General features: G+C 35.5%; 1 protein-coding gene across 1 annotated transcript; it reads left to right on the forward strand.

Moving 5' to 3' along the window:
• Nucleotides 1-1,157: 1,157 nt before the first annotated feature.
• Nucleotides 1,158-3,909, forward strand: LOC133706525 (NAC domain-containing protein 35). Its single transcript, XM_062132066.1, has 3 exons — nt 1,158-1,682; nt 1,812-2,080; nt 2,482-3,909. Exons 1-3 carry the CDS (start codon nt 1,439-1,441, stop codon nt 3,367-3,369), a joined length of 1,401 nt encoding a protein of 466 aa, XP_061988050.1. The 5' UTR covers nt 1,158-1,438; the 3' UTR covers nt 3,370-3,909.
• The last annotated feature ends 18,034 nt before the right edge of the window (nt 3,910-21,943 follow it).

A 21,943-nucleotide genomic window follows, 5' to 3' on the forward strand; every position in this document is an offset into this window, starting at 1 on the left:
TGATTTTTAGGAAGCGGATGCCAAATGTTTCTAACTACCAAAATAAGCTTCTATAACTTAAAAAGTACTTCCAACACTATCAAAAGAGTTTTAGACAATTTAGAAGCGGTTTTACCAATTCTAGAAACCTATCAAACTCATTAGAATGAGAAGTGAGTAACTCGACATATAATCGAATCTAACAAAAAAAAAATTGTTACCACAGAAAAAATTTCATTAAAATTGATTAAAGAAATATCTAACTAATAATTCTTCTATTATCAACTTGCATCTTACTAATTTATATGATAGATTTGTCTCTTTGTTACTTTAATCGTAATTCGTTTGTTATACCTCCTACAAAGGACAAACAAAATCTTGCTAAACCCACAATCATCTAGTTCCTAGCTACCAATTTGGTTGCGTGTTATTATTTTTTTTTTTTATTATTTTTTTTTTTGAACAAGGGCCGGTGCGGCTGCCCTCAAGCCTTCATAAATGAAACCGACGAATACAAGGGGGGGACATTGGTTGCGTGTTATTAGAGGAATTACCTGAGCACATTTTTGTATGGTCAAACTTGGAGGAGACTACGTTACAAACCGTTGTTGAAAGAAAATTGGTGCACGTAGCTCTTTCTCATGGTTTAGGTAATGCGTTATAACTATTAGTTAACAGTTAATATGACTTCCAGGATAGATGCACGAAATAAAAGAGCAAACTAGCTATAATGTGTTGAGATTATACAGATGACGATCTTATAAACTTGATGCTGAAGTAAAGCAATAAATTGAAATTAGCATAAATCTCATGTGGATAAGCCTTTCTTCAAATATTTATGCGGAATTAAAGACAGAGAAAAATACTAAATGAATTGTCCATATGTATTATACGGTGTACGGTGTAGGGTTGGGTAGGTTTACCAGTATAATTATAAAAAATTTAATTAATTTTGGAAATGAATTGTGACGTAAGAAACAAAGAAAGGTCCAGGGGCACCGCTAAGGGTGGCCACCCTGTCCTGTTCGAAAAGTCACTTTCTCATCTTAAAGCATACCTCTGATTAGTAGGCCCCACCTCCCTCCGGGCCTGAAAGCTATGTAGATCTTTCTAATTAACTCCTCCCCTCTACCTCACCTCACCTCTCCTCGATCATTTTATTATATATTTCCTCTTTAATTTCTTCTATCTCCATCTTCATTAACCAGTTACTTTTAAGGGCTGGCGAGTTACTGTTGCGACTGATTAGCCATCTCTTATCTTGCCCACCACTTGCACATAGTTCGTACAATTTGACTCATCTTAGTGAGTTTATAGTATAAAGAGGCCAGTGGAGAACCCAAACCAAACCAAATTGCAGCAATTATATAGAGCTAGCTTCCGTAGCTTGCAGCTAGAAGCTGGGAAATGAACTCTGATCGTAATTAGTTCTAATATTGGATCGATCATCAGTTAGTTTATGGCAATTGCAGCAACGAGCAGGATGAGCCACGAAGAAGACGAGTCGAACAAGCAGGGCAATCATCATGATGAGGTTGATGATGAGCATGAGCATGACATGGTGATGCCGGGCTTTCGCTTCCACCCAACTGAAGAAGAACTGATAGAGTTTTACCTTCGCCGTAAGGTGGAGGGCAAGCGCTTCAATGTCGAACTGATTACTTTTCTCGACCTTTATCGCTATGACCCTTGGGAACTTCCAGGTATATATACATATCCCTCACTTCATCATCATATAACATCGATCAATCCCTAGTTCCCTACCCTCCTCTTCTTCTTTGTGTTCTAATTCGAAACAACTAACCATATGAAATGAATATGATGATGTTTAGCTATGGCCGCGATTGGAGAGAAGGAGTGGTTCTTTTATGTCCCGAGAGACAGAAAGTACCGGAACGGCGACAGGCCCAACCGTGTGACCACATCTGGATACTGGAAGGCAACTGGAGCCGATCGGATGATTCGAAGCGAGAACTTCCGGTCAATCGGATTGAAGAAAACCCTAGTTTTCTACTCTGGGAAAGCCCCCAAAGGCATTCGAACTAGCTGGATCATGAACGAGTATCGCTTGCCCCATCATGAAACTGAACGATATCAAAAGGTACACCAACTTATGCATGTATTACAACTTCAACGACAAATTAATTATTAAGTTGCGATCTTTGGGCTGAAGATCGAGCCAGTAAAAGAGAAGAGGAGTCAGAATGAACTTTCAATTTAGTTATTAAACCTAGCTAGTATTTCAATCTCCAACCCATGAACAATTAGATGTCAATTTTCCCTTCTTTTTTTTTCTTGGTTCCGTTTCTCATAGATAATTAGCAGAAGAGCATGTCAATTGTGAGCAAATTAAGAAAACATATCCAAGATTAAGACTGAAGTTCATCAATTTCAAGATTGAAACTGAAGTTCATCAAGATTAACGTGACCTTGAAATTAATTAATTAGGTGAACCACATGCGCGCAGAGAATTGGATTTAATTTTGTTTAATTGATTTGCAGGGAGAAATATCCCTTTGCCGAGTTTACAAGAGACCCGGAGTGGAAGACCACCCGTCGCTGCCTCGTTCTCTGCCGTCATCCAGAGCCGCCGTTAATGCTAATAATGCATCCACATCAAGATCAGTACTGGCTCAGTCTTCCTCCTCGTCCACCTTAGATAAAAAGCAGCACAGCATTAACAGTAGTTTGATGGAAAAACTCCAAGCTAATTTTAACTTCAATGGAGGGTCGCCGTCACTTGGCCAATCTGTAGAACAACTTCATCATCATCAAGATCAGGTGGCTGCGGATCCAAAGATTAACGAAACGGAAGGAAGTAGTGGGAATTCGGATGTGACAAGCACGCTCGGCGTTGGCCTCCGTAGTAGTGCTCCTAATATTCCTCCAATTCATCTTCCATCATCGTCACTCGGACTACAACCTCATCACCATCACCATGGAGGAGTCCTACACCTCGATGATCAGGCCGAACAAGAGGGGATGTCGACATTCTTGCAGCAGCACCACCACCACTCAAAGCCACAATCAATGCTGTTCGCCGGATCTTCTGTTTCGTCCACGTCTAACCCGATTGATGATCTTCAAAGACTCTTGAATTACCAACAACAGCAAGCAGTTTCCAACATTGCCAATCAACAACAAGCTTTACATGTACAACAATACTATGATGCGCATAATCATAATCACCACCACCACCACCAAGTACCTAGCAACGTGGTTAACCATTTCTCCAGTCCTTTCCCATTGGTATCTCCTCCATCGTCGCAGTCTCAGCTCTCCCCCAACGGACTTCCAATAACTGCTTTCTCCGACCGCCTTTGGGACTGGAATCCGATCTCAGAACCAAACAGGGCGCCCGATCAGTACAACACCAATCCATTCAAGTAATCAATAATATATTTATATATATATATATATATAGATATATATATATTATCAACTAAACTCAACTGCATATATACATATTTGATCCATCATCCATACACTACCACTTAATTATGTTAGCTAGCTGATTCTAGCTGCTGCTGAATTTGATTTCTCTAGCTTGCTAGCTAGTAGTCCTTAATGATCTCTACATCTTTTCCATTTTTCTGGCAGACTTAATTTGTAGATCTAGTATTTTAATGAAGTGATACTATTATTCGATCTAATGTTTTTGAATTTATATACAACCATATATATTTGATCGATCATACATTTAGTTGTTTTTTCTGGGGGTTATTGATTGGGTGATATCCTATATTCATCCCTTTTGTGTTGTGGTGATGCAGTAACATGTAATATAGCTAGCCAGTATGTATTCTGAATTGCAATGTTGCATGCTTAGGTCATGGCGTAAGGTGCTGAATTAGGGTTGCAGAAAATCATATATGTCAATCATAGGTCATCCAATTCATCTCGTCCTTTTCTTTTTTTTTTTTCCTTTTTTTCTAGAGCTTTTCCCCTATCTAGTACTCATGTTGTCAATCAGAAGTAACTAAGGCTTCCGATCAGGCCTACTTCCTATCCAGAGCTGTTTATGTTTTTACGGTTAGGCCTCATCATGAAATAACATTAACATCGATCCTAAGATTTGACCAAAACAATTGCGGTTTTGATTTTTTTACTAGGTACTAAGAAAGTACCTTCGAACATATATGCATAAGCACATTCATCAACATACAATTATATAACTTAATTCAAGAGTAATTACATATCACTGTTTTCTGTTTTGAAGTCATCGTTTTATCCATATATGTCCTTTTAATTTCACAAACTTCAACCTATTATTCTAAGATAATAACAATTTTGTAACTAGCTACTTTGATCGTCGATGAAACTGTTAACCGATGACATGTCATACCTTCTACACATTTGATCTTGCAAAAATAACAATCAACTAAAGTTTGTACCACAACACTATATTGTGTGGTTTACTCTTTAATTTGTTGTCTCATTAATTAACGATACATCATCACTTAAAAAGTTGTGCTAATTAATGAACTAACCAAGGTAAAGTTAATAACTTTGAAACAGTAATTTGAAGCTTTAAGAGACATAAAACTCACTCAGAGCCGGTCCTGAGGTTTTTGATGACCCGAGCGGAAAAAAAAAAAACTTTGGTGCCCAACTATAGATTTCTTTCAATTTCCAAACACTAAAACAATAAACGGTAAAAATTTGAGCAAAAAAACAATAAAACTAGGATTGCGATGTAGCAAGTGTGAAGATGTATGCATCAACCGATCATCTTACAACTTTCGACTTCTAGTTTGTGTACCTAATATATGTCACATTACACCAACATGTCAAATTATATATACATCATGAAAGAGAAAGAGAACAGGAAAAAAAAAAAAACTGTTCAATTGTAGGGGAAAAGAAAAGTCTTCTATAATTAGGGAAGTTGAAAGTCGCAATTTGGATACTAGCGGTGATGGTACAACCGAGATTTTGAGATTACAACCTAAAAAGGAACAATAGTTGTTAGAATAATCAACAAATACCACAAACAGCCAGCAAAGAACTTCTAATATCTAAAATTTCAACGATTTTGAAAATTGAAGAACAACCATTGTCAAAAGAAAATTTGAAGAACACTCAATTTAACTATACCTATTTTGATTTTTATCGCAATCTACATCGATAGAATGCCAAAAATTGCATCTGATCACCATAGAAGAAGAGAAAAATATAGGGGAGAAAGATTGAGAGGAGGTGGTAGATGATAGGAATAAGTTGCTTGATTAAATAACCATTGAAACCCCAAATTTATAGAGAATATTTGTTTCATTTCAAAGTATTGGAGAATGGAGAGAGTTAAGAGACTCTTGCAATTCGTCTGCTATAATTGTGTATAAAATTAAAAAGATAAGACCTCGAAGAGAGAAAGGGAGACGCAACGTTGGGAATAAAACAATTTCTTTTTTTCTTTTCATTTACCATTGATAGATACTATGTAATAATTTTTTTAATATATATAACTATATATAAAAACAAATATTGGTGCCCCCTCTCTCTTGGTGCCCTGGGCTGTCGCCAAGCCTACCCTGGGGCAAGGCCGGGTCTGAACTTACTCCAAAAGATATGAACTTAAATATTAGTTATTTAATCAATGCATCTCTTATCTCTATATATGTTCAAAAAATCACTTAGTAACATTATGTGTTTTTCTAAATTATAGGAGTAGTTTCTAATGAGACCCACTTTTCGATCACATTTTCATAAATTAACCATTAGATGTTTAGACATTCATATGTAGATCATTTATGCAATTTTTCAATCAAATTGAAAATCATTAAGATATTCATAATCATGATTTATCAGTTTTGAACATGAACGGTTCAGGTTTAACGTCAATTGGTTCGTCCATTGACTTGATCTAATTCGGTACCTTAATGATTAGCAATTTTGAAGAAAATTTTCAGAAGTGATCTACTCATGCATACATAAACATCTACTGATGATTCGCCGTAATGTAATCGAAAAGTGTGTCTCCCAACCACTTGATTAGAAAGTCCTCATTTTAGTGGTTCTCATTAATTAGAAACTCTCCCCCAAATTATATTATTAGTCAAACGATATATTGAAATTCAATCTTGTAATTAGGTTTAACGAGAGTGTAATGAGGTGGATCATGTTGTCAAACGATGCCGTTTGTTTAATTTGGTTAGATGCAAAGCCTCATTAGTTCATGGATAACGTTGGTAAACTCTACGCATTTAACTCATACTAATTTCATACCCATGTAAATGGTGTGATGCATGTGTCATTGTGGAAAAGAAAAAAAAAAGGAATTTTTTTTGTCACAAACTTCTTCAATTCTTTTATTCATGTGTTTTTTTTTTTTAGTTTTTTGATAATAACTCTTTTGGATGATTTTATTTATCTATTATGAGTTGTTAATTTCTATTTTGAAGGGTATTATAGGCATATTATAATTTGGTGGAATATGTGACACCAAACTTTAAGCCTCCTTTTATAGGTATAAGAGATTTTTATGTAGTCTTCCCGTTATGACTGCAATGACTGGTAGAGGGGTACACTAAGATGGTCTCTAGGCCTCAAGCTAATCAAGGCAAATGCGGAGAGTCATGGTTGTGTTCTTTAGTTGTTAGTTTTTCTTTTCATTTTCCTTATGGATTTTAGTTTTGCAATTTTCTTTCTTAGGGTGGTACTATTCGCACACTCATTTTCTCTATTCACACATCTCCCTTATTTATCTATTACTTTAATTTAATTTCTTTTACAAATTACCCTAACTACCCTCTCTTGCAAGAGTCTTTTTTTTTTTCTTATTCTTTTTCTTTTTAGCAAGTCAATCATCCGCAAATCATAAACCCTTATTTTCCCACTGACACAGAGAACTTCATAACTCTTTGTGATTTTCTCTTTTCTTTTCCATCGAAAATTTCTCTAGCATAGTCATTCTATATCTCTAACATGATGCTTTGAAGTTTAATTATGGCAGAACAAGCAACTTCAAACCCATCTTTGGAGAAAATTTTACATCTGATTTTGCAATGGAGACATGGAAGAAAAATATGAGTTTAGTGATTATTCGAGCCCTTTTAAATCCATATTCTTAGTAAAATTCTAACTAAAATTATTTGGTGCATTTCAATCCATCGCTCTCTGCTAAAAAGATCAATTTCTCAGCGATTTGGTGGACTAGGAGCTTTAAATTTGTGTGTTCTGTTCGTCTTAATTTATTTTGGTATGGCTTGCTTGCTAATCATGGTTTTGACTTGAGTTGATTGATAATTTTGAAATTGTTGATGCTCTGATTTCATTTTGACTTTAGTCATATCATCACTCTATAGAATGTTTTATGTCACTAAGGAATAGTATCTTCAATCAACGTTGCTTATTATTATTTTTTTTTTTTTGAAAGGGGTTCGGAACTCAGCCCCACGCCCGGTTCCATTTATTATATTAATAGTAAAATTTTGCATCGGGGGGACATAACACCTATACCCCGAGCTACAGATAAACAATGACAATAATCCTCATAGAGAACATCTTGTATAATAGCAGGTGTCTCCCCTAACCAAACATCATCAACATAACAACTACTAGCAAGATGTTCAAGCCTATTTGCAATACCATTTGCTTCACGGTAAATATGTCGGATTCGAATGGATTGGAAAGTGTCAAAATACTCTTTACAATCATCCAGAACCCGACTTACCTCCGAGAAATTCTTCTCCTCACTCTTGAGAGCAGCAATCAGGATGGCAGAGTCACTTTCAATGTCAACGTTGCTTATTTAGATGTGAGAGGTTTTGGATCTCCTTTAATTTAGGTGATATGCTTATACCTTTCTTCAGTTTTGTATAGCAGTCATGACATACCTAAATTCCCAAACTCAGTTACATCGTGATTTTTCATCTAAGCCCTAAACTTTGCCACACTAATTGTACAACTTTTGACAAATTACACTTCGTCCTGTCCATCAGTTTTTTTTTTCCTAATCAACAATATTCAAGAGAAAAATTGGTTTATTGTATAATGATGTTTAATTCATGATTGACTTGCCAAATAGAAAAAATAAAAAGAAACATAAATACAAAGGAGGCTAGTTAGGGTAATTTGTAAAAAAAAAAAGTTATATTAAAATAATAAAAAAATAGAGAGGGTGTGTGAATAGAGAAAATGGGTGTGCGAATAGCACCACCCTTTTCTTTTTGCATCTTCTTTTTGGATGTTAGCCTGACTAGTTGTGTAGTCAGTTGAGCAATAAATGTAATGGGTGATCTTCTGATCCCCTAGATTGACCTTGTACGGTTGTATGATCTTTTAATCACAGGAAGAATATGAGTTTTTCTATTGGAACCTCCAAATTTACTCACTTGACCTCCTTACTTTTTACACCTCCTATCAAATTTTCAAATACTAAATTTACTCACTAAACCTCACTCAAGTTCCTGAAATAACCTCACTCATATAATTTGCAAACAAACTATTAATTACATATTCATTCCTTAACCAGATTACATAAATCTCTTATCTAATAAAAAAGAAACTCAAACACAAGGTATTGGGTTTTAAAAATTAATTTCTAATAAAAAAAGAATTGTTTTTTTTTTTACTTTTTTTTTTCTCTTGTAGATGTGCAAAAAAAAAATGAAGAGTAATTTTTCTTAATGTTTAATTGTTTTCTCTATTTTCTGTACCTCATGATTATTTTATAGTTTTTTAGATTTTTTTTTACTGCTAGCTCTTTTTTTTTTTTTTTTTTTTTTTTTTTGTAAATATAATGAATAGACTGGGTTTTAGGTCATAATATGATTTCTTTTGTTATCCCTCACCAATATGCGATCAATATATGTGATGATAAGAATTTTTATGTCACATGATCTTGATTATAGTTTTAATTCTTATTAAATATAGGGTCCTTGACCCAAAGCACCAAAATTGACAAAAAGTATCCCACTTGCCTCAGCAACAAATTTTTATTCCCACCTACCCTGTTTAAAGCAAAATGACAGTTTTGCCCTTCACTTGATTAATTAATTACATCTGCCTCTATGTCTCTCTCCTCTCTCCACGATCTGAACTCTCTCTCTCTCATCCCTCTCTGTTTGCTCTCTCTCTCTCTCTCATCGCTCTCCGATCTGCTCTCTCTCTCTCTCTCTCATTCCTCTCCGATCTGCTCTCTCTCTCTCTCTCTCTCTCTCTCTCTCTCTCTCTCTCTCTCTCTCTCTCTCTCTCTCTCTCTCTCTCTCTCTCTCTCTCTCTCTCATAGCTCCCGGATCTCCAACTCCGGCGAGGTTCGACCTCTCGCCTAGGTTCCGCTGCAACTCGCAGGTGAGCTCGACTGCGTCCAACCGCTGTGATGCCCCGGAATTTCGTATTTATTTTCTGAGGATTTTCCGGAAATTAAATTGTGGTTATCGGACGGTTTCGTGGCTCGTGGATGGAGTGGAAGTATTTCGGACGAATTTTTATTCGGAAAGTATGACTTTAGGGGGTTTGCAAAGGTTGACTTTTGAAGTGTTGAGATTATCCGAAAACTTCCTTCACGAAAGTTGTAGAGCGCATCGATACGAGTTCGTGGACATGCGGAACGCGAGAATCGGAGTTCGTATGAAGAAGTTATGGGCTTCGGAAAAACTTTCCATTTTGGTATAAAAGGACAAAAATTTCCGGAAATTGCAAAAAAGGCCAGGTTTCCATTTTGGGAAACCCAGCTCTCCCGAGCCCGGTTTCGCCCCTCCAATTCGCCGGCGTCGTTCTCCCTCATCCGGCCACCAATCGACGCGATTCCAAAGGGAATCCTGCTCGCCTCAGTCCCCTCTACACGTCTGTGGTGGTAGTTCGTCGTGGGAAGCACCGTAGGCGGCGCTGCAAGGCCGAGAAGAAGCCGCTTCGGGGATGAAATCGCCTTGATCGGAGTCGGAGATTCCGACCACCTTTGCCGGTGGTTCTTGAGGGCTTTTGGAGCTTGGAGGACGTTGATGCTTCCCACAAGGTGGCTTGCATCGATTCAACTCGTGGAGGCCGAATTTTGGAATTGAAATTCTAGGGTTTCAATCGGTCCGATTTGTTCTAAGGTAAAATTCGATCGATTGGTTTATAATTGGACTTTGTTGTAGTTATGAAAGTTGAAATTGGGGTTGAGATGAAGAACTTTGGTGTTGGAAGTTTTGTCAAATTCCGAGTTTGGTTTGGCGGCGGTGCCGCCACTGTGGTGGTGTTTTCCGGCGATTTCCGGCCACCTCAGGGATAGTTTCTGTTCCTGAGTTCGATCTACTCGTCGATACGAGCATTTCGATATATTGTTTGTAATTTTTGGAGATCGTATGAGCATGTTGTGATTTTTACGGTTTCGGACCGTTCGATGTTTCGATCCGTGAGGATTTAAGCATCGGATCGACTTGTGGCTTGGACACATCGATCGTGGAAGTGTTCCGGAGACTTTGGGAGGTCTCGGATGTGGTTTCGCCTTGATTGGCGTCACCTTGGGAATTTTGGTTCGATTTAGGGTTTCGAACGTTATTCCTTGTGATTCGTTAACTGAATCAGAGTTGTGTTTCCTTAGGTACTTGACGAAGTATTCTTTGGACAGCTATTGTGATTGGCTGCTTTGTTCTGTATTGAAGACGCAGCGGGTGTTTCGAGGTGAGTAATCTCACAAGGTTCATTTTGGAACGGAACACCTTATCGTTTTGTGAGTTATTGATTTAACTGCAAATTATATGTTTTGGTGGTTTGTGGATTTATGAAAACAATAGGCATGAATGATGCGTTTTATTGTTTTGGGTTGTGGCTTTTGGAAAACAAATGACTTGGAATTGTTGATTCGATTTGTTTTGAAAAGCGTTGAGATTTGTGTATGAAAACAATATGCATGAAATGATGCTTTTTATTGTTTTGTGGCTTTTCGGAAAACAATGATTATGGAAATGTCGATTTCGATTGTTTTGAAAAGCGTGAGATTTGTGTAATGTTTTTGAGTCCTGTGTGACTGTTTTAATGATTTGCTCCAAGGGACTGTGCGGCCCGAGGAACGAAGGTCTATGACCTTGGGCAGAATATCAGGTAATCACGTCTTTGGCCGGACGAGTGGTTACGTTCAGTCAGAGCTCTAGTCTGTCTGCCATCTAGGTAATTCATGGGGTAACGGGAATTGGTTATTGATAACTCATGACATTACGTGTTTTTAGGGAATAAAGTGTGAGTTGCTTCCTTATTAACGGTTTTTAAGGGGACAAGGTGTAAGTTGTTTTCCTTATTAACGACTTGGTATGTTTTGGTACGTTTTGGTACGATTGATAGAAATCAAGGTGTGAGTTGCTTTCTATGTTATTTTGATAGAATTCAAGTGTGAGTTGTTTTCTATGGTACGTTATGGTACGATTGATAGAAATCAAGGTGTGAGTTGCTTTCTATGTTATTTTGATAGAATTCAAGTGTGAGTTGTTTTGAGAATAATGTTTAAACTGAGATTGTTTGTTTTAATGTAATCTCCTGAACTAAATTTCTATGCAGGGATTACTATGATTTTATCGATTGTTTTAATGTAATCTCCTGAACTAAGTTATATGCAGGGATTACTGCTTTTTGGATTGTTGTTCTGATGTGATCTCCTGAACTAAGTTTCAATGCAGGGATTATTGATTTTACTTAATTTGATTTTTTTAAGTGTGGTTGTGGTTGTGATTTGGTGTGAGTTGTTTCGAGTTACTCATACGGGCTTGCAAAAGCTTACCGGGTTTGTTGTGTGACAACCCGGTGCACCATTCCAACGGTGTAGGGGTTAATCCTGCAGGGTAGGATAATCGGGGCTGAAGCCGAGGTAGCTTGTTGGCAACAGAACAGGTAGGAAGCAATAATTGATTGGCCTTGCCATTGTTATGACTTCCGCTATGTAGTAAACTCTGAGGAGCTTTTGCGTTTTATCTTGTTGTGGACAATTTAATTTGTAAGCTTATGTAATATATGACTCTGTGGGCGGGTCAATATTGACATAGTGGGTTCAGGGCATCAATATGTATGTTGTATAAAGGGGAAAAAGTTTTCCAGGTATTTGGTATTGATGGCTGAACGTTCACGCATGTATAATTATGGGGTTATATATCGATTTTTAAATTGTGTTAAAAATCAGGGGCGTGACAACCGCTGTCGCTCTGACAATGACCGCGTCCAACTGCTGCAACGCCCAGATTCCGTGCAACTCGCCGGTGAGCTCGACCGCGTCCAACCGCCTCGCCGGTGCGGGTCGACTTTTGCCCGGATTCTGCTTCAGCTCGCCCAAGCTCGGTCGGCGCTAACAACGACGACCACACGACGTCTTCGATGGCCTCCTGGACGCCGCCGGTGCTCGACCCAGGCTGTGGCAGAGGAGAGAGGTGATTGGGTGCCCAAAGCTTTTCTCTGGTTGCCCAAATCAATTTCTAGTTTTTTTTTTAAGTAACAGGACAGAAGGAAAGAAAAAAAAAATTTTGAATGTCTATTGCCCTCTAATAGACGTCTATTACCCCTCTATTGGAGGGCAATAGACGTTTTGAATTTATGTAATCTCCTTGTTTTTTTTTCTGTAATCAAAGTTTTATTTGTCTAAATTTAGGGAGATTAGTTCTCATTTTGGCAACTGAAAGTCCTATTGGGGGGCAATAGACGTCTATTAGGGGGCAATACATGGCTGATAGTCGTCTATTGGGGGGCAATACATGGCTGATAGTCGTCTATTGGGGGGCAATACATAGCTGATAGTCATCTATTGGGGGGCAATAGATGTCTATTGGGGGCAAAAAAACTTTCCGGTGAGATTTTCAGCAAATTCCGGTGGCCGGTAGCCGGTGACCGAAATCTGGCGAAAGTCCGACCACCGGATTCCGGCGGCCGATGACCGGACTCCGGCGAAGTCTCCCATGGTTTCTCTCTCTTCCATTTTCTCTCTCTCTCTCTCTCTCTCTCTAAGTAACAAAGGGGTAAGGGTAAAATGGTATTAAAAAAAAGGGCAAATTACTGGTCACTCCCTCAACTTTTGGGGCGTCGACAGTTCAGTCCCTCGTATCATAATTTTAACAAATAACTCCCTGAACATTCAAATTTCACACAATTTAGTCCAAAATGACCATTTTACCCCTCACTCCCTGGACTAAATTGTGTGAAATTTGAATGTTCAGGGAGTTATTTGTTAAAATTATGATACGAGGGACTGAACTGTCGACGCCCCAAAAGTTGAGGGAGTGACCAGTAATTTGCCCTAAAAAAAATTAAAAAACAAAAAAAAAATCTTAATGGGGTATTAGGGAAGACCTCCTTAGAGTGTTTTGGGTAAGAGAGAATTAAAAAAACTTAATGGGGTAAGTGGGAAAAAAATCTCTAAAAATGGTGTAAATGGACAAAACCCCTTAAATATATATAAATGTTTTAATGAGTATGTAGTGAAATTGGAAAATGAAAATAGATAAGGAAAATAATAAAGAATGCAATATAATATTATTGAATTGGAAAGTCTAGAGAAATTAAATATAATATATTTTTTTTGTATAATTATTGTTCTTAATAGTCATTTTATAAGAGGTTATATATGTCATTTAATAATTCATAACAGAGTGAGGTCAACTGAGCAGATTTGGAGGTCCTAATAGAAACACTCGAAGAATATATCTTTCTTTTCCCTAAAACAAAAAAAAATAGTCTTCCCATTATCTAATTTTTAAACCTATAACTATATAAGTTTCAATTTTATAATGAATTGAGCAAATATTGTTCACAGTTAATCGATACAATCCTACCCAATTAGTACAATCCAAATTAGTATTCCAGATATTATTTCGGGACATTCTGTTGATGTTGATTGTAATATGGGGTTTAGGCACTATATCCCGCCCTTGTATTCTGTAATACTAATGGTTAAAACCTGAAAACAACCATATTAGCCCTTTCCTAAAAAGAAAAACAAATTAAGACATGAATATAGTTGTTGGTTGGAATGATACAAATTTGATCGAATTGTATCAATCCACATAAGGTAACGCCTTTTCATTTGATTAAAGGGCAATTCATTATAGGCCCAATTTTTATAAGAATATTAGGTAAAACCCTTCTATTATTTCTTTTCAATTTACACCCAAAAGTTGAGCTATAGGAAAATAATACAACCTTTTTTTCTCTCAAAATTATAATAATTGCCACTGAAGGAAAATTATTAACCTACACTAATCTAGCTCTTGCCAAAAAAGTAATGTTACGTATCCATGATTAAAGCTCTTTACAACTAATATTTTAATTGTACGTTTTGCATTGAAAATTGTAGCTTTAATATTATCATATATTATATTGCTAGAATCATCCAATTTTGATTCTTTTTCAAATTCAAATGGGTTGATTGAATTAACCAAATACTAAGAGACTTTTGCATATCTTTCTCTTGGGTTTGTAATCACTAGTTGTATACCTAATATAGAGATTTCTTCGGTTATGCCATACTTATTATACACATGCTAACTTGTAGGAGTTGGGTAAAACACCTGACTTTCAGGTCACGATTGAGAAAAAATAAAATAAAAATATATATGTACTACACAATATGTTCAAGTTCTCAAAATTTACTGCCTCCTTATTTTTATTTTTTATTTTGATGCTATGAGTTTCATTAGTTACCTATTTTAAAGGTAAGATATTTTGCGATGTTCATGGCTATGAGGTAGGCTGTTTTATGCTATGAGTTTTTTTCAATACCTTGTCAAAATGTATATAGTTTTAGAGGGAGAAACTCTAATGAGGACCACTATAATGAGGACTAGTTGAGGACTTTTTTGTGTGACTCACTGTTCAATTATATTTTGACAAATCAGCCGTTAGATGTTTAGATATTCATGAGTAGATCATTTTTTCATATTTTCAACCAAATTGGAAATAGTTAAGGCATTTATAATAGTGATTTATCATTTATGAATAAGGAGGGCTCAAATTTAACAGATTTGGTTCAGTTTATATATTTGATCTAATTCGATACCTTAACGATTTCCAATTTGGTTGAAAATTTGTAGAAGTGATATGTTCATGAATATCTAAACATTTAACGGTTGATTTGCCTAAAGGGTGGTTCTAGTTTGACCTCCTATACTTAGTACACCTCTAATTTACTTTTTAGAATACTTGAAAAGCTAAGTAGACCTCCTTATTTTTACCAAAACACCCTTGAACATGAAATACATACATGCAACATTCAATTACTCTACTTTTTATCTCTATCTTCAACCACGAGAAGAATAATGAATTAAAATCACATGATATTGCTCTCTTATGAGTATGTCTCTTCTCCATCAAAATTAATCAAAGCGTTGGTTCTTGATCTTGATATGTTGCTAGAATCCATTTGAATTTGCTAAAAGAAGGATTTCAAGGGTATTGGGTTGGAAGATTGATCAAGTAATAACTATATCATAATATTCAATGAATTTAGTTTAAGGAAATTTCAAATCAGATTGTTTTGAATTTGTTTTTGCATTAAATGATGGGTCATGTATAGAAATTATTATTTTTACTTAATTATTATAGGTGAATTATAAAACTATATGGCAATATAAGGAAATTCCCCAAAAAAAAAATTAATTGAATGTTATATTTGGGGAGGTATGAAGAGTTTTTTTTTTCTTTCTTTTTTCATTTTCCTCTCTTTGTCCTTATTTGTCTTTTCGTATGACTTGACAAAGACTATTAATAATTAAAAAAAGTTGGAGGTCCAAATATCAAATTTGCCGAAATGTAATCGAAAAATGGGTCTTACAATCATTAATTGAAAAGTTCTCAACTAGTTCTCATTATAGCGGTCCTCATTAGAGCCTCTTCCTAGTTTTAGATACCTCATAGCTATGTGGCTTATTGGCACATATTCTAGAGGTATGTTATTTAATGTCATATAAGGTATGTGTAATGCTATGAGGTGGGGTTGTTTTATGCTATGAGTTTTTTTCAATACCTTGTCAAAAGATATATAGTTTTAGATACCACATAGTATGTGATTTATTGGCACCTATTCTAGAGGTATGTTGTCAGTGATCTGTGACATGTTGGTAAGTTATAATTCCAACATTGTAAAGGTCATGAGTTCGATTCTCACTGACATATGTAAAGGTGGGGTGGGCTAAGGGTTAAAAAAAAAAAAAAAAGGTATGTTATTTAATGTCATATAAGGCTTGTGTAATGCTATGAGCACCCACTACCTATGTACGAAGTCATGGGTTTGAGTCACCATGGGGGCAGAAGTGAAACCCTTTGATCATCTTTTAAAAAAAGAAGGAAAAAAAAAAAAAAATGCTATGAGTTTCTTTGGATGCCTAGTCAAGAAGATACCTCATTGATATGTGATTTATTAGTTACGTATTTTAGATGTTATCTATTGTTCATCGCTATAAGGTATGTTTTATGTTATGAGTTTCTTTTGATGCATGTTCATGAGGTATATTTACAATTTGCATCCCATGAGAAGTTGGTTGATAAATAATATGATCGATCTTCAATATACCTAAGAACATGGTATACTATTCAATATAAATGGACACTCAAAATCTAATGTGTAATGGTTGCATACCTGATGTAGAGGTTTGTTCGACTATGTTATACTTAATCTACTTGTGGTTGACATTGTTGCAATGGCTTGTAATAGTTATTCATGCAGATGAGTGGAGGAGAGCAGGTGAGTATGCAGGTGAGTATGCAGATGGGTGGTTCTAGTTAGACCTCCAAATTTGCTATTTGGACCTCCTATACTTAATACATCTCTAACTTACTTTTTAGAATACTTGAAAAGCTAAGTAGACCTCCTTATTTTTTACCAAAACACCCTGGAACATGAGATACAACAATCTGTTACTCTACTTTTTTTATGTATCTTCAACCACAAGAAGAAGAATGAATCAAAATCACATGATATTGCTCTCTTATGTGTAGGTCTCTCCTCCACCAAAATTAATTAGAGGGTTAATTGGTTCTCTATCTTGATATGTTGTTGGAAGCCCTTTGAATTTGCTAAAAGAAGGATTTCAAGAGTTTTGGGTTGGAAGATCAAATAATAACTATATCATTTAATATTCACTGAATTTAGTTTAAGGGAATTTCAAATTAAATTGTTTTGAATTTACTTTTGTATTAAATGATGGGCCATCTTTAGAAATTATTATTTTAACTTAATTGTTTTAGGTAAATTTTAAAACTATATAGGTAATATAAGGAAATTTCGGGAAAAAAAAAAACAATTTAATTGAATGTTATATTTGGGGAGGTAAGAAGAGTAATTTTTTTTTTTGCATTTTTTTCTCTTTATCCTTACTTGTTTTTTCATATGTCTTGACAAAATCTATTAATAATCGAAAAAAGTCTAATCGAAAAAAGTCGGATGTCCAAATATCAAATTTAGAGGTCCAACTAGAACCACCCTATGCAGATACATATGTATAGAATCATACCATACCTTACTGAGAGAAGAACTTATCACATTAAGCAAAAAAAAAAAAGAAATTATATGTGGAAAGAAACTAAAAGAACAACAAACTTGAGTAAAATGGAATTTTTTTTTTTATAAAAGAAAACAGTTAATGATATAATTAATTGTAATAAATTTGGAAAAACAATAATATTTTTTTTCTTTTATTATCGGGAGTGAGGTAGCGAGTCACCTCGGTTACTTTAGCGAGTTAGTAACACACCCACCTAGTCAGTATTGGAACCGAGGTCCACGAGAGTATCCCAGCAAAGCCAGACTAATCTCCCGCCGCAAGCGCACGAACCCAAAGGCCCCTCAAACCTGCTGGCCACAAACTGGTGGGGGTTGGGATTCGAACTCTAGACATGGGGGTTCCATACTAGACAGCTCGACCAACCTTACCACATCAGGTGGTTACAATAATTCTTTTATATGATTTTTTTTCTTAACAAAAAAAAATTAATTCAAATTTCATCGTACAATTAAAAATGCTAAAATTAAGGATCAGATATCATCTCATATTGCTTTTAATTACCCCAAGAAAAAAATGAAAAAATGAAAAAAAAATATTAATTATACATCAACACTCTACAAGGAAGGTTGCCTACCTCTTTGGTGGATTGGACTTATATCTAATTTTAAAACATTGAAATTATAATTTTTTTTTTTAAAAGTAGAATGTGAAGGAGTGAAGGACACAATATCCCTACCAGGCTACCAATATGATTAGGGTGGAGTTATTCACACACCCCCTTTAATTTTCTATTACTTTAATTGAATTTTCTTTATACAAATTACCTTAACTACCATCTCTTGCAATTATGTTTCCTTTTCTTTTTCTTTTTTCTATTTGACAAATCAATCATTATTAATTTTGCATCTCTTGCATTGATGCAAATGCAATTCTAAAGTGACTAGCTAAAATGACTTTTTAGTTACTTTAGCTAAAATTTGACTCAAAAATGGCTAGCATTTAGAGCATCTTTAGCAGACTTTGTATTTTGGCTCCTTAACTATTTTGAAGAGCATGTTTAGCTTTTTATATATTGGATTAAATTATGTTTAGTCCCTGTACTATTACCCTTTTTTCGTTTCAGTCCCTGACATTCTCAATTAATCTGAAAAGTCCCTAACGTCAAAATTTCCCTCTGATTGGTCCCTCCCGCGTCAAATTAGGAGTTGGTCTTAGGTGAAATATCCAATATACCCCTCTGTTATTTCTTTTTTCCTTTTTAATTTCTTTTTTTCCTTTTTTTTCTTTTTCCTTTTTAATTTTTTTTTCCTTTTTTTATTATTTTTTTCATTTTTAATTTCTTTTTTCCTTTTTTATTTTTCATTTTTCCTTTTTAATTTCTTTTTTTTTTTCCTTTTTTCTTTTTCCTTTTTAATGACCATCGTATCCTGCTGCATCGGTAGCGCCATGTCGGCGAACCAATCCAGATCGACCCGAAACCCCAATTCTTGTTCTCCACGCCGGCGACCCTGTTTTTTTCTTTTTTCTTTTTAATTTCTTTTTTCCTTTTCCTTTTTTTATTTTTCATTTTTCCTTTTTAATTTCTTTTATTTCCTTTTTTCTTTTTCCTTTTTAATGACCATCGTATCCTGCTGCATCGGTAGCGCCATGTCGGCGAACCAATCCAGATCGACCCGAAACCCCAATTCTTGTTCTGCACGCCGGCGGCCCTTTTTTATTCTTTTTTCTTTTTAATTTCTTTTTTCCTTTTCCTTTTTTTATTTTTCTTTTTTCCTTTTTAATTTCTTTTTTCCTTTTTCCTTTTTCCTTTTTCTTTTTTCTTTTTTCTTTTTTCTTTTTTCTTTTTCCTTTTTCCTTTTTAATGACCATCGTATCCTGCTGCATCGGTAGCGCCACGTCGGCGAACCAATCCAGATCGACCCGAAACCCCAATTATTGTTCTCCACGCCGGCGGCCATTTTTCTTTTCCATCACTATTCTTCTTCTTCACTTCTGGTTTTGGTCAACTTGGCCGTCAAAAACCATCATTTCAACCAGACCCAAAATCCAAATCACCATTTTGAGAAAGACCCAAGAACCTCAGGGTCTGAAAAAATGGTAGTTTTCAGTGAAAAGTTTCCAAATTGAGGCTTGATGTGGAGAGAGAAAGTGAGATTTGAGTGGGAGAGAGAGAAGTAGGCTGTGAAAACAAGAGGGGAGTGGTTTAGCGGCGAATTTCCGAGCTGATTGGGATTTGCTTGTGTTTGGGAGATGGCGTCGGCGACGATGGAGGCGAGGGTGGATCCCAACAGAGGGAGATGGCTTCAGAGAAGGTGAAAGAAGTGATCGATCAGCTCCTAGCCTCTTGCTTTTGCTCGATGTCCATCTCTGCACCGCCAAGCTAGGTCTTTGTTGGGTTTGGTTTCAATTTGGGGAGAGAAACAGATTGGTTGTGGAGTTTGATCGGAATGGGATTGGTGGGTTGAGGAAGGAGAAAGTAGGCAAAACGAAAAGAAAAAAAAAGAAAAAAAATAAATTAAAAAGGAACAAGAAAAAAAGAAGAAAAAGCAAAAAAGAAATTAAAAAGGAAAAAAAAAAATTAAAAAGGAACAAGAAAAAAAGAAGAAAAAGAAAAAAAGAAATTAAAAAGAAAAAAGAAAAAAAAGAAATTAAAAAGGAAAAAAAGAAATTAAAAAGCAAAAAGAAAAAAAAAGGAGAAAAAGAAATTAAAAAGGAAAAAGAAATAACAGAGGGGTATATTGGACATTTCATCTAAGGCCAACTCCTAATTTGACGCAGGAGGGACCAATCAGACGGAAATTTTGACGTTAGGGACTTTTCAGATTAATTGAGAATGTCAGGGACTGAAACGAAAAAAGGGTCATAGTACATGGACTAAACATAATTTAATCCTTATATATTTTAGCAGCTGCACCAGACTCCTAAATGACTCTCCATTATAACTTTTAGCTATCTCGCTCCTAAATATAGAGAGCGAGATGAGGCTCTCTATAATTTAAAACATTCCTTTTGGGTTATTTTATGTAATTTATAAATACATTTAAACTATTTAATCTTCATTTAAAAAATAATATAAACTCAAAATTAGCTAAAATAGAGAGCACTGATACAGACATATTTCTAAAGTGGCTAGCCAAAATGACTTTTTAGCTATTTTGGCTAAAATTTGACTCAAAAATGACTAGCATTGCTAAAGATGCTCTAAAAAGTGTAGCTGTTTCTTTAATTCAATTGCAATGTTCTATAATTTCAGGGGAGTTTATCAACTTACACCAAATAGTTTCAATTCGAATGATGGATTCAAAGGGGCTCTAATGATCACTATACTCATATTTTTCTTTCATGTCTCCATTGCAAATTAGATGTAAAAATGTTCTCCAAAGATAGGTCTAAAGTTGCTTGTTCTGTCATAAGTGAACTTCAAAGCATCACATTAGAGAGATAGAATGACTATGCTAGAAAAGTTTTTTTTTTTTTTTTGGTACAAATGATAGAGAAGTTTTTGATGAAAAAGAGAAGAGGGAATCGAAAAGAGTTTTGAAGTCATGTGTCTGCGGGAAAATAGCAAATAGAAAAAAAAAATTGCAAAGGAGGGTAGTTAGGATAATTTGAAAAGAAAAAAAAAATTAAAATAATAGAAAAATAGAAGGGGTGTGTGAATAGAAAAAAAAAAAAAAAAAAGGTGTGTCAATAACACCACCTATATGATTAAGATGGTAAAATGGTACAAAAAAAATTAAAATTAAAATGGTGGATTTGAATCTTCAATTTATGTTCCCCTACATCTTTTTTTTTTTTTTTTTTTGAATCAAAGGATTAAATTTCATTCATCTCAAGCCAAAATGGCACGGATACATACATTCCCTTGCCAACTCTAGGGCAAGTTTAGGACGTGGTATGCTAGCACCACCCATTAGACAACCAGTGCTCACTTATTTAAAAGCAATCCTAAGAACTATGAAAACAAAGCATAGAAATTACTATAAGTTTAGAAAAATAAAATAAACTTAAATTTTCTCCTTGCCCTTAACAGTTGGGCTAGGAGGTTTGGAAAGAAAAGCTAGCTAAACAGAGTTACTGTGCTTCAGTAATCTTCTTCGACTCTGGGGGATTTTTATTCTTGGATCCCAACGACCTTCCCCTCTTTTTCTTTGATTCAGAGCTTGGTTGCAACACTTCTTTAGGCACTAGAATATTCCCTACAGCCTCAATCATGCCCAAGAACCTGGCAAAGAATTTGCTTGTGAATTCCGACATCTTTTGCTTCTTTGCAGGTACATCAGTTAGGAGCGGCTTGAATAATTCAAGCAGTAGTATCTTGAGAGTCTGTGGAGATTTGGCAAGAGAGGGAGGTTGATTACGCTTGTCACCACTGTTTTCTTTTTCTGCAATTTATTCAGTCTTGCCAATTTGCTCCTCAGAATCTTCTTTGCCATTGATGTTGCTATTTGGTTCAACCAAATTTCCTTTCTCAAGCTCCATGCAAGTATTTGGAGCAAGACCTGTAGCTATGTTTCTAATCATGTCAGGCTCTTCGAACAAGGGTGGTATGTTGCTAATTCGAACCC

Source organism: Rosa rugosa, chromosome 4 (genome assembly GCF_958449725.1).
Source record: "Rosa rugosa chromosome 4, drRosRugo1.1, whole genome shotgun sequence".
Taxonomy (NCBI): Eukaryota; Viridiplantae; Streptophyta; class Magnoliopsida; order Rosales; family Rosaceae; genus Rosa; species Rosa rugosa.

What these genes read in the sequence shown, in the direction of transcription:
- LOC133706525 (XM_062132066.1), top strand. Translation starts at nt 1,439, where the DNA reads ATGGCAATTGCAGCAACGAGCAGGATGAGCCACGAAGAAGACGAGTCG. An exon ending in TGACCCTTGGGAACTTCCAG is followed by an intron (nt 1,683 to 1,811) that starts GTATATATACAT and finishes GATGATGTTTAG; the next exon opens with CTATGGCCGCGATTGGAGAG. An exon ending in AAACTGAACGATATCAAAAG is followed by an intron (nt 2,081 to 2,481) that starts GTACACCAACTT and finishes ATTGATTTGCAG; the next exon opens with GGAGAAATATCCCTTTGCCG.